The 14,144-nt window shown below is 35.5% G+C and overlaps 1 protein-coding gene across 12 annotated transcripts in view; it reads right to left on the reverse strand.

The window, feature by feature from the left end:
* STX17 (syntaxin 17) overlaps positions 1-14,144 on the reverse strand; it is a 135,596-nt gene that overhangs the window by 117,227 nt on the left and 4,225 nt on the right. For 10 of the 12 annotated variants that reach the window (XR_012127093.1, XR_001853655.3, XR_012127098.1 and 7 more), the window contains one exon: positions 11,307-11,491. Coding sequence is in view for 2 of the 12 variants with exons in the window: in XM_073227086.1 (XP_073083187.1) it covers positions 11,307-11,429 (123 nt within the window). In the remaining 10 variants the exon portion in view is untranslated. Of the gene's footprint in view, positions 1-11,306; positions 11,492-14,144 lie in introns of those variants that run through there. The other 2 variants (XR_012127108.1, XR_012127103.1) reach the window with 1 other exon arrangement.

Below are 14,144 nucleotides of genomic sequence, written 5' to 3' on the forward strand. Positions count from 1 at the left end.
AAGAAAAACAACACCCCAAACAAACACAAAGGATGTTTCCCAGGAAAGCTGTAAATCTCCTAATGCATTTGAAACTATTAACTGATGGTTCCAGTGCCAAGTACCTGGGTAGGCTACCCTACTTGTTAAGTAACACATTTTGAAGTGTCAACTTTGCATTCAGGGGTGTTTCATATATTTTATATTCACAATAATGCGAGGAAGATTTTAGTTTCATTTATACTACTCTCTAAAGATCATGGGTATTTGCAGCTTTCCCATGAATGGTTAAAATGGTAAATATTCAATCTGTGAACTTTAAGGCACAGTGCTGTGTGAAGATGGTGTGTTTATGTCTGACTGGAGATTGAGTTCATCAGAAAATGTTCTATAGGAAGTAACTAAGTTGGGATTTGAACAAGAAACAATGTTTGAAAGGAGGACAAATGGGGAGGATACTGCTATAGATGTAGGAGAGAAAGCAAAAGTATTCAAGTCTGTATTTTTTCCATCTTCCTTCTTCATTGAGGAAAATGATCTTCAAAGCAGAGTTCACAATAAACATTAAGGAGAAAACAAAAACCAAGACAGAGTAAGAATAAACCTAGATACTGCAAATGAGTCCAAGTCAACAGGCCCAGAAAAATTACATCTGAATGAATGAAAAGATCCTGCAAATTTGTGATCACAGAAACACCTTTACTATCTATGAGGAACTGTGAAGATTTGAAAAAGCTCCTGGAGACTGGCAAATACAGAACAAATCTTCATCAAAAGAAATTATCTTTAAAACACTGTACACTGTAAATATTAATATAAATCTTTAGGGAAATTCTATTCCAGATTATCAGAAAGATGATTTGTGAGAACTTTGAGAAACAGTGACAGTATATCAGAGTAAACTCTGTCCATTTCCTAACATTTTTCATCAATGCCTTGAAACAAAGAATACATAATGCCTTTATTTTCAGATAATACAAACTAGGAGGAATAATCATATAGACAAAAGATCACAATTCCACATAAGAATAAATAACAATGATAAATGAAAAGCCTAGCATTTAAATTAAAAAGAGCAATTGTACAAAAAGAAACAGCTGAAATTCATATAAAAAAGTCCTATGGACTTTATTCAGTTGCTTAAAAAAACAATGAAAAAGCCAACAATATGAAGTGGCTTCTAAAAACAACTGATACAATCTTAGGTTCTACACATGCATACACACATTCATTCATTCAACACACTTTGATTAGGAGCACACTGTTCTGAGCACAACATTTAGTAGTATAGTGATCTCAAGAAAGTAATTTAACAACTCTAAGACTACTTCCCCTCCTAAAAAGGAAGACAATAATAAGACTAACCTATAAGGCTGTTGTGAGGATTAAATGATATGATATATATAAAACCTCTAAGATAGCACTCAACACATAAAAACAATAAAGTAGTGCTATTACTTGAAGGAATCAGGGAATCAGGATGCTTTTTGTTGCAAACAAAACTCAAAATTAAAATATGGGTTTAGTAATAAGGATGTTAATTATCATACATAAGCAGCAGCCTAGAAGCAGGTGATGATAATTCCAGGGTAGTTGATTTCAGAAGCTTACAAGATCATCAAGTGCCCAAGTTCTACCTTTGTTTTACTACCTTCAACAGAGTTTTTTACCCTCAGACTTGTCCCCTACTGGCTATAGTTTCAGATACACAACAGGGAGACACAAGATTAGTAGAAGCAGGAGGACTGTCTCTTCCCATATAAATCTTTGTAACAGTAGAAAATTTTTTCCACAAGTTTCCATATCCCAAATAGGTTTTCTTTCAAGTCTCATTAGCCAGAACTATATTTTTGTTATTTTTTGTCTACATATATTTGTTTATTGTTCATTGCTAACCAAACATTAACATGAATGGAATTATCATCATCAGATCATTATCATTCATCACCTGTGTTGAGGCTTTTCTCTTCTGAAACACAGAGGAAGGCACACTGAATCAGGGTTATGTCAGGGGGGATAAGGAGAACGTTACGGGTGGTGAGAAATGTGTTTAAAAGACTGAAATAAACATCCTCAGACTGAAAAAAAGAAATAAAAGAGGTTTTTGTTACAATTACAAGTTAAAAAACAAATAAATCAACTGGACTTAATTATGTCTTATTTTGTACCATATCATTCAGGCGTCATACTGCCTGAACACCCCACACCATTGATTTTCACTAATTATATGTTACCTCTTATCATTCTCTGGATTTTCCTTATCTTACTTCCTTAAGTGGACTGTAAACTTATTGAGGATTACAAATCTATATAAAGTTTTATGTAATTTTCAGGGCTAACAAGAAACAGCAAATATCAAAATGTATGAAAAGGTAACACATATTTACTTTCTGTAATAAATAATTTCCCTTCTCATTAAGCCTGGCAGATTGAACACAAACATCTGTGCTCTTTTCCAAAACTCAACTAAAATGATAGTAAAGAACCACTAGAATAATGAGAACAGAAGGTAACAGAAGACAAGAAATTTTAACAAAATTTTGGAAGCTAGAAAAGAGTAGACATGCTGCAACTGACAACATACCAGAGAAAGCCAAAACCTAAGGCTGCGGAAGGGGTGGAAGGTTGAGGAGAGAGCAGAATTAGTTGAAAATTTAGGTAAGGTACAGGTAGTCTACCAGATGCCCTCTCCACAAGCAATTGCACTGCCCCTGACACCACAGACAACACTCCAGGAGGGTATCTGGGTTCCCCATTTAAATAGATCCTCAGCTATTCACCCCTCCAGGTAACAAGGCCCCTACTACCACCATGCTACCTATTTATACACACACAAGTACCTTCCAATTAGCACTTTTAAATATCAACAGCTAGCCAATGAAAACCTATAATACTGTACATAGGCTGACACATGCAAAAAAATAAAGTAAGGAAGAAAGAAAGGGAGAGAGGGAGGGAGGAGGGTGAGAAAGACAAAAAAAATAATTTGAAGAAAGGAGAAAAGATTAAAGGAACTCAGGGAAAACAGACAAGGAAATACAGGAAAACTAAAATATTATACCATCATAGAGAGATGCTATGAGGCTGCATCCATGAAATAAGAACAGGAACATTCTCTTTAAAAGAAAAAACAGAGGAGCCAAGATGGCGGTATGAGTAGGACAGTGGAAATCTCCTCCCAAAACCATATATATTTTTGAAAATACAACAAATACAACTATTCCTAAAAGAGAGACCAGAAGATACAGTACAACAGCCAGGCTACATCTACATCTGAGAGAACTCAGCACCTCACGAAGAGGGAAAGGAAGGCCACCACCAAGCAAGAAGGGGCTTTGTTCTCCCAGCTGACACACGTGCCAACTGCCCACAACTACCTCTATCGCCATGAAAAGGCAGAAGAATTTGATCCAGACCAGAATCACACAGACAACCCCCGAGAAGAAGTCTGGGGAGATAGATTTAACCAATCCTCCTGAAAAAGAAATCAAAATAAAGGTCATAACCATGCTGATGGAGCTGCAGAGAAATATGCAAGAGCTAACAGATAAAGTTGGGAGGGAGAATACAGAAATAAAACAATCTCTGGAAGGACTTAAGAGCAGACTGGATGAGGTACAAGAGGCCGTTAATGGAACAGAAATCAGAGAACAGGAATACAGAGAAGCTGAGGCAAAGAGAGATAAAAGGATCTCACAGGAATGAAACAATATTAAGAGAACTTTGTGACCAATCCAAAAGGAACAATATCTGCATTATAGGAGTACCAGAAGAAGAAGAGAGAGAAAAAGGAATAGAAAGTGTATTTGAAGAAATAATCGCTGAAAACTTCCCCAAACTGGGGGAGGAAATAGTCTCTCAGACCACAGAAGCCCACAGAACTCCCAACACAAGGGACCCAAGGAGGACAACACCAAGACACATAATAATTAAAATGGCAAAGATCAAGGAAAAGGACAGAGTATTAAAGGCAACCAGAGAGAGAAAAAAGGTCACCTACAAAGGAAAACCCATCAGACTATCATCAGACTTCTCAACAGAAACCTTACAGGCCAGAAGAGAATGGCATGATATATTTAATGCAATGAAACAGAAGGGCCTTGAACCAAGGATACTGCATCCAGCATGACTATCATTTAAGTATGAAGGAGGATTAAACAATTCCCAGTGAAGCAAAAGTTAAGGGAATTTGCCTCCCACAGACCACCTCTACAGGGTATTTTAGAGGGACTGCTCTAGATGGAAGCACTCCTAAGGCCAAATAGATGTCACCAGAAAAAATAAAATCACAGCAAAGAAAGCAGACCAACCAAATACTAACTAAAGGCAAAAAATAAAATCAACTACCCACAAAAGCAGTCAAAGGAAACACAAAAGAACCCAAAATAAAACACCTAATATATAAAGAATGGAGGAGGAGGAATAAGAAGGGAGAAAAATAAAGAATCATCAGACTGTGTTTATATAGCTCAATAAGCGAGTTAAGTTAGACAGTAAGATAGTAAAGAAGCTAACCCTGAACCTTTGGTAACCAAGAACCTAAATCCTGCAATGGCAATAAGTACATATCTTTCAATAATCACCCTAAATGTAAATGGACTGAATGCACCAATCAAAAGACACAGAGTAATACAATGGATAAAAAAGCAAGACCCATCTATATGCTGCTTACAAGAGACGCACCTCAAACCCAAAGACATACACAGACTAAAAGTCAAGGGATGGAAAAAGATACTTTATGCAAACAACAGGGGGAAAAAAGCAGGTGTTGCAGTAGTAGTATCAGACAAAATAGACTTCAAAACAAAGAAAGTAACAAGAGATAAAGAAGGACATTACATAATGATAAAGGGGTCAGTCCAACAAGAGGATATAACCATTATAAATACATATATGCACCCAATACAAGAGCACCTACATATGTGAAACAAATACTAACAGAATTAATGGAGGAAATAGAATGCAATGCATTCATTTTAGGAGACCTCAACATGCCACTCTCTCCAAAGGAATGATCCACCAGAAGGAAAATATTTAAGAACACAGAGGCACTGAACAACATACTAGAACAGATGGACCTAGTAGACATCTACGGAACTCTGCACCCAAAAGCAGCACAATACACATTCTTCTCAAGGGCACATGGAACATTTTCCAGAATAGACCACAAAGTAGGCCACAAAAAAGAGCCTCAGTAAATTAAAAAAGATTGAAATTCTACCAACCAACTTCTCGGACCACAAAGGGATAAAACAAGAAATAAATTGTACAAAGAAAGCAAAAAGGCTCATAAACACATGGAGGCTTAACAACATGTTCCTAAATAATCAATGGATCAACGACCAAATTAAAATAGAGATCAAGCAATATATGGAGACAAGTGACAAGAACAACACAAAGCCCCAACTTCTGTGGGACCCAGCAAAAGCAGTCTTAAGAGGAAAGTATATAGCAATCCAGGTATATTTAAAGAAGGAAGAACAACCCCAAATGAATAGTCTAAAGTCACAATTATTGAAACTGGAAAAAGAAGAACAAATGAGGCCTAAGGTCAGCAGAAGGAGGGACATAATAAAGATCAGAGAAGAAATAAATAAAATGGAGAAGTATAAAACAATAGAAAAAATCAATGAAACCAAGAGCTGGTTCTTCAAGAAAATAAACAAAATATATAAGCCACTAGCCAGACTTATTAAGAGAAAAAGAGAATCAACACACATCAACAGAATCAGAAACGAGAAAGGAAAAATCACAACAGACTCCACAGAAATACAAAGAATTATTAGAGAATACTATGAAAACCTATATGTTAACAAGCTGGAAAACCTAGAAGAAATGGACAACTTCCTAGAAAAATACAACATTCCAAGACTGATCAAGGAAGAAACACAAAATCTAAACAGACCAATTACCAGCAATGAAATTGAAGAGGTAATCAAAAAACTACCCAAGAGCAAAACCCCTGGGCCAGATGGATTTACCTCTGAATTTTATCAGACATACAGAGAAGACATAATACCCATTCTCCTTAAAGTTTTCCAAAAAATAGAAGAGGAGGGAATACTCCCAAACTCAATCTATGAAGCCAGCATCACTCTAATACCAAAACCACGCAAAGACCCCACCAAAAAAGAAAATTACAGACAAATATCCTTGATGAACATAGATGTAAAAACAGTCAACAAAATTTTAGCAAAACAAATTCAAAAATACATCAAGAGAATCATACACTATGACCAAGTGGGATTCATCTCAGGGATGCAAGGATGGTACAACATTCAAAAATCCATTAACACCATTCACCACATAAACAAAAAGAAGGACAAAAACCACACGATCATCTCCATAGATGCTGAAAAAACATTCGACAAAATTCAACATCCATTCATGATAAAAACTTTGAACAAAATGGGTATAGGGGGCAAGTACCTCAACATAATAAAGGTCATATATGATAAACCCACAGCCAACATCATACTGCAACAGTGAGAAGCTGAAAGGTTTTCCTCTAAGATCGGGAACAAGACAGAGATGCCTATATCCCCACTGTTATTCAACATAGTACTGGAGGTCCTAGCCACGTCAATCAGGCAGAACAAAGAAATACAAGGAATCCAGAATGGTAAAGAAGAAGTCAAACTGTCACTATTTGAAGATGACATGATATTGTACATAAAAAACCCTAAAGACTCCACTCCAAAACTACTAGAACTAATATCAGAATTCAGCAAAGCTGCAGGACACAAAATTAATACACAGAAATCCATGGCTTTCCTATACACTAACAATGAACTAACAGAAAGATAAAACAGGAAAACAATTCCATTCACAATAGCATCAAAAAAAATAAAGTACCTAGGAATAAACCTAACCAAGGAAGTGAAAGACCTATACCCTGAAAACTACAAGACATTCTTAAGAGAAATTAAAGAGGACACTAAGAAATGGAAACTCATCCCATGCTTGTGGCTAGGAAGAATCAATATTGTCAAAATGGTGATCTTGCCCAAAGGAATCTACAGATTCAATGCAATCCCTATCAAATTACCAATAGCATTCTTCGACGAACTGGAACAAATAGTTCAAAAATTCATATGGAACCACCAAAGACCCCGAATAGCCAAAGCAATCCTGAGAAGGAAGAATAAAGTGGGGGGGGGGGTCTCGCTCCCCAACTTCAAGTTCTACGACAAAGCCACAGTAATCAAGACAATTTGGTACTGGCACAAGAACAGCCCACAGACCAGTGGAACAGAATAGAGACTCCAGACATTAGCCCAAACATATATGGTCAATTAATACATGATAAAGGAGCCATGGACATACAATGGGGAAATGACAGCCTCTTCAACAGTTGTTGTTTGCAAAACTGGACAGCTACATGTAAGAGAATGAAACTGGATCATTGTCTATCCCCATACACAAAAGTAAATTTGAAATGGATCAAAGACTTGAATGTAAGTCATGAAACCATAAAACTCTTAGAAAAAAACATAGGCAAAAATCTCTTAGACATAAACATGAGCGACTTCTTTATGAACATATCTCCCCGGGCAAGGAAAACAAAAGCAAAAATGAACAAGTGGGACTATATCAAGCTGAAAAGCTTTTCTACAGCAACAGACACTACCAATAGAACAAAAAGGCATCCAACAGTATGGAAGAATATAGTCAGAAATGACAGATCCGATAAAGGGTTGACATCCAAAATATATCAAGAGCTCATGCACCTCAACAAACAAAAAGCAAATAATCCAATTAAAAAATGGGCAGAGGAGATGAAGAGATAGTTCTCCAAAGAAGAAATTCAGATGGCCAACAGACAAATGAAGAGGTGCTCCACATCGCTAGTCATCAGAGAAATGCAAATTAGAACCACAATGAGGTATCACCTCCCACCAGTAAGGATTGCCACCATCCAAAAGACAAACAACAACAAATGTTGGCGAGGTTGTGGAGAAAGGGGATCCCCCCTACACTGCTGGTGGGAATGTAAATTAGTTCAACCATTGTGGAAAGCAGTATGGAGGTTCCTCAAAAAGCTCAAAATAGAAATACCATTTGACCCAGGATTCCACTTCTAGGAATTTACCCTAAGAATGCAGCAGCCCAATTTGAAAAAGACAGATGCACCCCTATGTTTATTGTAGCACTATTTACAATAGCCAAGAAATGGAAACAACCTAAGTGTCCATCAGTAGATGAATGGATAAAGAAGATGTGGTACATATACACAATGGAATATTATTCATCCATAAGAAGAAAACAAATCCTACCATTTGCAACATGGATGGAGCTAGAGGGTATTATCCTCAGAGAAATAAGCCAGGTGGACAAAGACAAGTACCAAATGATTTCACTCATATGTGGAGTATAAAAACAAAGAAAAAACTGAAGGAACAAAACAGCAGCAGACTCACAGAACCCAGGAATGAACTAACAGTTACCAAAGGGAAAGGGACTGGGGAGGATAGGTGGAAAGGGAGGGATAAGGTGGGGAGAAAGAAAGGGGCCATTAAGATTAGCATGTATAATCTGGGGGGAGGCATGGGGAGGGCTGTGCAACACAGAAAAGAGAAGTAGTGACTGTACAGCATCTTACTATGCTGATGGACAGTGACCGTAATTAGGTTTGTGGGGGGGACTTGGTGAAGGGGGGGTCTAGTAAGCAATGTTTCTCATGTAATTGTAGATTAATTATACCAAAAGAAAAAAAAGAAAAAAGAAAAATGAGAGAGAATTGAAAAGAAAAAGAACACAGCAAAAATATGATGCTGGTTATTATATCCTAGCTGAAACGGAGTTTAGTGGATGAGACAGTTGGTGCTGCCATTTTACATGCAAGATAGAAACAAATTGAGAAGAGAACTGGAGAGCAAAATAAAAAGAGTCTAGGTCTTTCATGACTGCTAAGTGTAACCCTGTAACCCTGGACTGCCTCCATAACTATGAGACATGAAAGTAAAAGCAAAAACAAAAAAGCCTATCCTTTAATACATTATTCTGAGGTTTTCTGCCACTTGCACGTTAACCATATTCTATACAGTAAGTTTTCACCCAAACCCCTACAAGATGAAAAAAAAAACCTTTATGTTCCAGGCTTACTATCTTGCTGTTCCTATTAACTATAGCTTTAAGTCTATCTTACATTAGCAAGGAAAGTGATGCTGACATTTCAAGTTTCAGGATTACATTCTAATCAAGTCTATCGTGTAATAAAATTAATGCTGAAGGACCTATGGAATACAGTCCCAGGTGTCCACAGCACACTACTCTCATTGTTTTCAGATGTTGCAGAATCACTCCTCTAAGGCTTACCTTCAATTTCTCTTCAGTCTGACTTTCTTCTTTTAAATTTGTATTGGATGACTGATGGCTAACTTAGTAAATATTTTATCTTTCTACACCCGTCCCCCAGGAAGAATATGCCTTTTTGAGAGTGAGGCACTATCAGACACCTGGAGTCCAAAGTTAGTTCTTAACTCTTTTGTTCACAGTGAACACTACTGCTTTTAAATGGTTTTACATTGCTATAAACTATCTATTAAAATATAATATTCAATCTTACAGATTAAAAAGTCACTTTCATAATTAAACTAGAAATCCTAGAGAAAGTAGAATGATCAAGACTATGGAATAAAACAGATCAGTATGAGTTTAACTGCTTAGCTTCAGACATCACCTATATTGTAAATTATAATTATTCTGATATTGTCTAAAAATTTCAAATTTCATACTAAGTAAAAATTTCACAAAATGCTAAAAGAAATGTTCTGGCAGAGAAAGATCAATATAACTCTGGAATAATTTTTTCTGAAGTATGGCACAACTAATCAAATCAGTAACAAACCCATTCCTATCCCCACCTACCTTTTTTCCAAGGTTCTGACTTTTCCATTGATAACTGACTGGGTAGTACATATGACTAGGATCTGAGGGTAATGATAGCAGGCACTTTTGTATAGAAAAAATATGACAAGGAAAATTTAAGACATGCCAAATCTCAAAGGTAAAATAAGACAATAAAGGAAAGAAATGGTCTTAATAGACCATAGTCCCCCTAGTTCTGCCTTTCCGAATCAATTTATCTGCCATATTCTTGTCATCTATGTAACTGAGTACTTCAATATGCGCTTAGGACTTTGAAACACACCTTATTAAACGTTACACCTGGATATAATCGATCAAAGGTAAACAAGTTTATTTCTATATTGTCATAATGCTCAAAGAACAAGCCCTCCTCACTAATCAATGCATAGAACCCTTTAATTTGGTTCTGCTTATGTCAGGAATAACCAGTTTACCAGACAACTCCTCCATCCTTAAAAGTCGTAGTACTTATTGCATATGGATAAAGAAGAAATGAAGGGACAAGAAAATATTGATCTTGAATTCTAGATAGCTTCATGTTTGCACTAAAATTTTCATTTTAATATCCTTGACACTTATTTTATCCTCTTTTTAAGAAGACTTAAATACCAGGAAGACAGATGGTATCTATGGGAGAAAAAGCTGACACTCTTCCTACTCATATAAGGTACTCAGTTGATTTATATTGAAAGACTTAATGATTTTCTACTTGCATTTTCAATTCTACCCACCTCTCCCCAGAAAAAAATCAATGAGGGCCAGATGGCTTAAAATTTATACAGAGAAGGTCCTTTTGAAGGAGCAAATACCCTGACAGCAAATAAGACAATATAACCTGCCAAATCAATGCTTAATACTCAGTAAACTTGATGTTCCCATAAATGCCACAACCACTCCTACCATTCCCTGGCCAGTCCAGGTTCTATGCAACCTCCGTCACAGTCCTTGAGACCAGTTCTTCCCTCTACCTATTTCTTATACTGACCTCTAGACAATATTTCTCATATTTGGGCTTTCCTCAAAGGGAAGCAGTGAAGTTGGAAAACTCCCTCATATCATGCAATGATCTACCTCTTTAATCTATGTACCCCTGAAGAGGACAGGAGTTACTGACAGACACACACTCAAAGTGCAAAAAACTTGCCACAAGGTGAATGAAATTAAGACAAGCCCCTTAGCCAAAGTCTGCTGCCTTCACATTATGGCACAATACCAAACAGTTTGCATTGTAATTATTAACTGCCTAAAACATCAGTCCCCCTCTAAAACAGAATCAGTTCTCCTCTAATATGAGAGGTGTATTTGTAGGCCAGAAAAGCCAAATGAAAAAATAATGTTGCTAAATTAGTAAGATTTAGATGTTTTAGCAAAGCCTCTTGTCTAATATTCTAAATTCAGCTCAAATGTACAACAAATATAAATCAAAATATGTAACTGTTAGAAAATGAAATACTCACCTTCTCAATATTTATCTGGTGCTTTCTTAACCGCTCTAGGTCTGTTGGGATTACTACCTTAATGAATTTCTGGATAGCTGGTTCAAGACGGCGTAATTTCACTTTTTCTTCATCCTCAGACATCCTAAAAAGTGTTGTGTCACTTCTCCTTGAAACAACTGTCTTCTCCACTCACACAGAAAAACCTACAAAAGAAATATTTAAGAATTTTTAAACATCAGTTTCCATTATTTTTAAAAGCCAACAATTAGGTAATTTTAGAATTTATTCTGAATACAGATTCAACTTAATGCTGAACTGAGTTACTAGTATTTTTTAAAAACTTTTATTTTAAAACCTTTTTCTCTATATAAAAGTAACATATATTCACATCAGAATGTTTAGAAAATGTGAAAGAGAATGAAGTCAACAATCATCTCTTTACCCATAGTTAACAACTCTTTTCATTTCCTTCCCCTTCCATTTTGATATATGTCTTTTCAGGTCTTTTTCTATACAATAACATATGTATGTATATATGTACTTAAATAGCTTTTTAAAATAACTAGTATATTATCCTAAGTTTTCATTTCCCAATGTATCTTGGACATTGAATAACCTTTTTTAAAAAGGTGTCAAATGGAAATACTGGAATAAAAAATTTCATTAACATTTCTGCGTGAATCAAACTCCATTTCTACGGTCATGATAATGTAACTATGTAACTATGTACTTCAGATATATTATAACATATGAAACTTCTTCTCACTGGTGTCTTTTAAGTTTGCCCCTTCCCTTTCTTATAAAGAGGTTAGCACTGTCTACAGCCAACACAAATAAACAGTGACAGAACTGTAATAAGAACCCAGGATTCTTGAGAGTACAATCAAATGCTCTTCCTAATTCACAGTGGTTATAGACCACTGTTTCATAAAGTCCAACTGTATCCTTTTGGGGCCAGGGTAGGAGAGGGTAGGGATGGCAAGTGAACAGACTCCAGACCACACATCAGCATCAACTGGAGAAAATTAAATCTATTTTACAAATTTGAGCTTATTAGATTTTTTATAAACAAAGGGCCCCACTGTTTAACCAAGCTTGAAAACTACTGTTGAGCACCATGCTTTTGTGCCATCTCATTAACTATATTTAAAAATTTAAGTTGACCATGTTAATCCCACTGGGTTATAATGTCTATAGAGATGGGGCTTCATAGATTTTGTGGAGTCCCTGAATCTTTATGGAAAGTTGGGAATATATTTTTGAGTTCTTTTGGCAGATATGATCCATTGCTTTCATAAGATCATCAAAAGAGATCACTCCAGAAGCATTAAGAACTATTCTTCCAAATAATGTTCGTTTCTCTTTCTTTCACAGTTGAAAATCTTTAAATGTTGGTTATACAGACTATCTCATCTACCAGTAACTTAGTTTTATGATTGATCTAAGCTTGAAAGCAAAAAAGGAAAATCTCCGGACACCAAAAATAAGAGTTCAACAGCTACAGTAGTGAGAATTGGAGATAGATGGATTTCATTGCCAAAAGAGTAAGCCCACAGACCCAACAAAACAGGAAAACTCATATAGCTAGGGGACTAGAGATAATAAAGTAATTCAAAAAGAAAATTTTAAAAGGCATACCTAAAAATATTCAAAGACATAAAGTCATAAAATCTTTTTTAAAAATTAGATCTTATAAAATAATAAGCCAATCTTAAAATAAATCAAGTAAAAATTCTAGAAATAAAAACTTCAAAAGATGAATTAAATAGTAAACTATGTAACTGAAGGGAGAATTGTTGATTCAGAGGTATCAGTCAAAACACAGAGGAATAAAAAGATAAGGGACATAAAGGATGGAATGAAAAACTCCATAACAAATAAGAGTACCATATGGAAAGAATAAAGCAGTGAAAAGGCATTATTCAAAGCGAATATGCTGGGAATTAAGATGTAAGACCTCAAACTGAAAATGCACACAAGCCCTAAGTAGCATAAATAAAAAACAAATTTACCTAAACACATGGAAGGGAAATTGCAGAACATCAAGGACAAAAAAAAATCTTAAAAAGAAAACCAGAGATAGAAGACAGATAAACTAAAACAACAGAAGCAGCAAACTTTTCATCAGCAAGATACCAAGACACAAATATCTTCAAAGTACTGAGGGCTGGTATATTCCCAGGCAAATTATTACTCAGAAGTGAAGGCAAAATAATCATTTCAAATATACCAAGACTGAGTTTATACCAATTACCCTCACTAAGAGAATTACTAAAAGGTATACTTTAACAATAAAGTGAATAAACCCAAAGAAGTGAGATGGTAAGGGGCAACAAATATTATGAAGTATACCATCAGTGGGTGAATAAATGAATTAAAGAACAAAGACAAGAAAGCACTGATTTTGAATAACCTGATTAAGTACAATAAAAACATTTCCATGTAAATTAACTTTACAAAGTATTATATTATAGATGTTTCACAATTTAACCAATATTGTTGGCTATTCAGATTGTTTCCAATTTTCCATTATTACAAACTATACCACAATGCAATTACCCTTTTTGTACATAAATCCGTATTACCATCTATAATTAGCCCTTTAAAATAAATACCTGGAAAAAGAATAGGTACACACTTCTTTTAAGGCTTTGATAACAAATGTTCCCAAAACAACTGTACCTATTTACATTCACACCAGCAATATATCAAAATGTCTGTCTATCCATACCCCGATCAATGCTTGATATTATCATTCTTAGACATTCAACTGGTGACAGAAATGGTGTCTCATTACCATTTTATTTTGCATTATTTAATTACAAATGGATTGCTTTATTATCCATTTGCATTTCT

Source organism: Manis javanica, chromosome 2, assembly GCF_040802235.1.
Source record: "Manis javanica isolate MJ-LG chromosome 2, MJ_LKY, whole genome shotgun sequence".
Taxonomy (NCBI): Eukaryota; Metazoa; Chordata; class Mammalia; order Pholidota; family Manidae; genus Manis; species Manis javanica.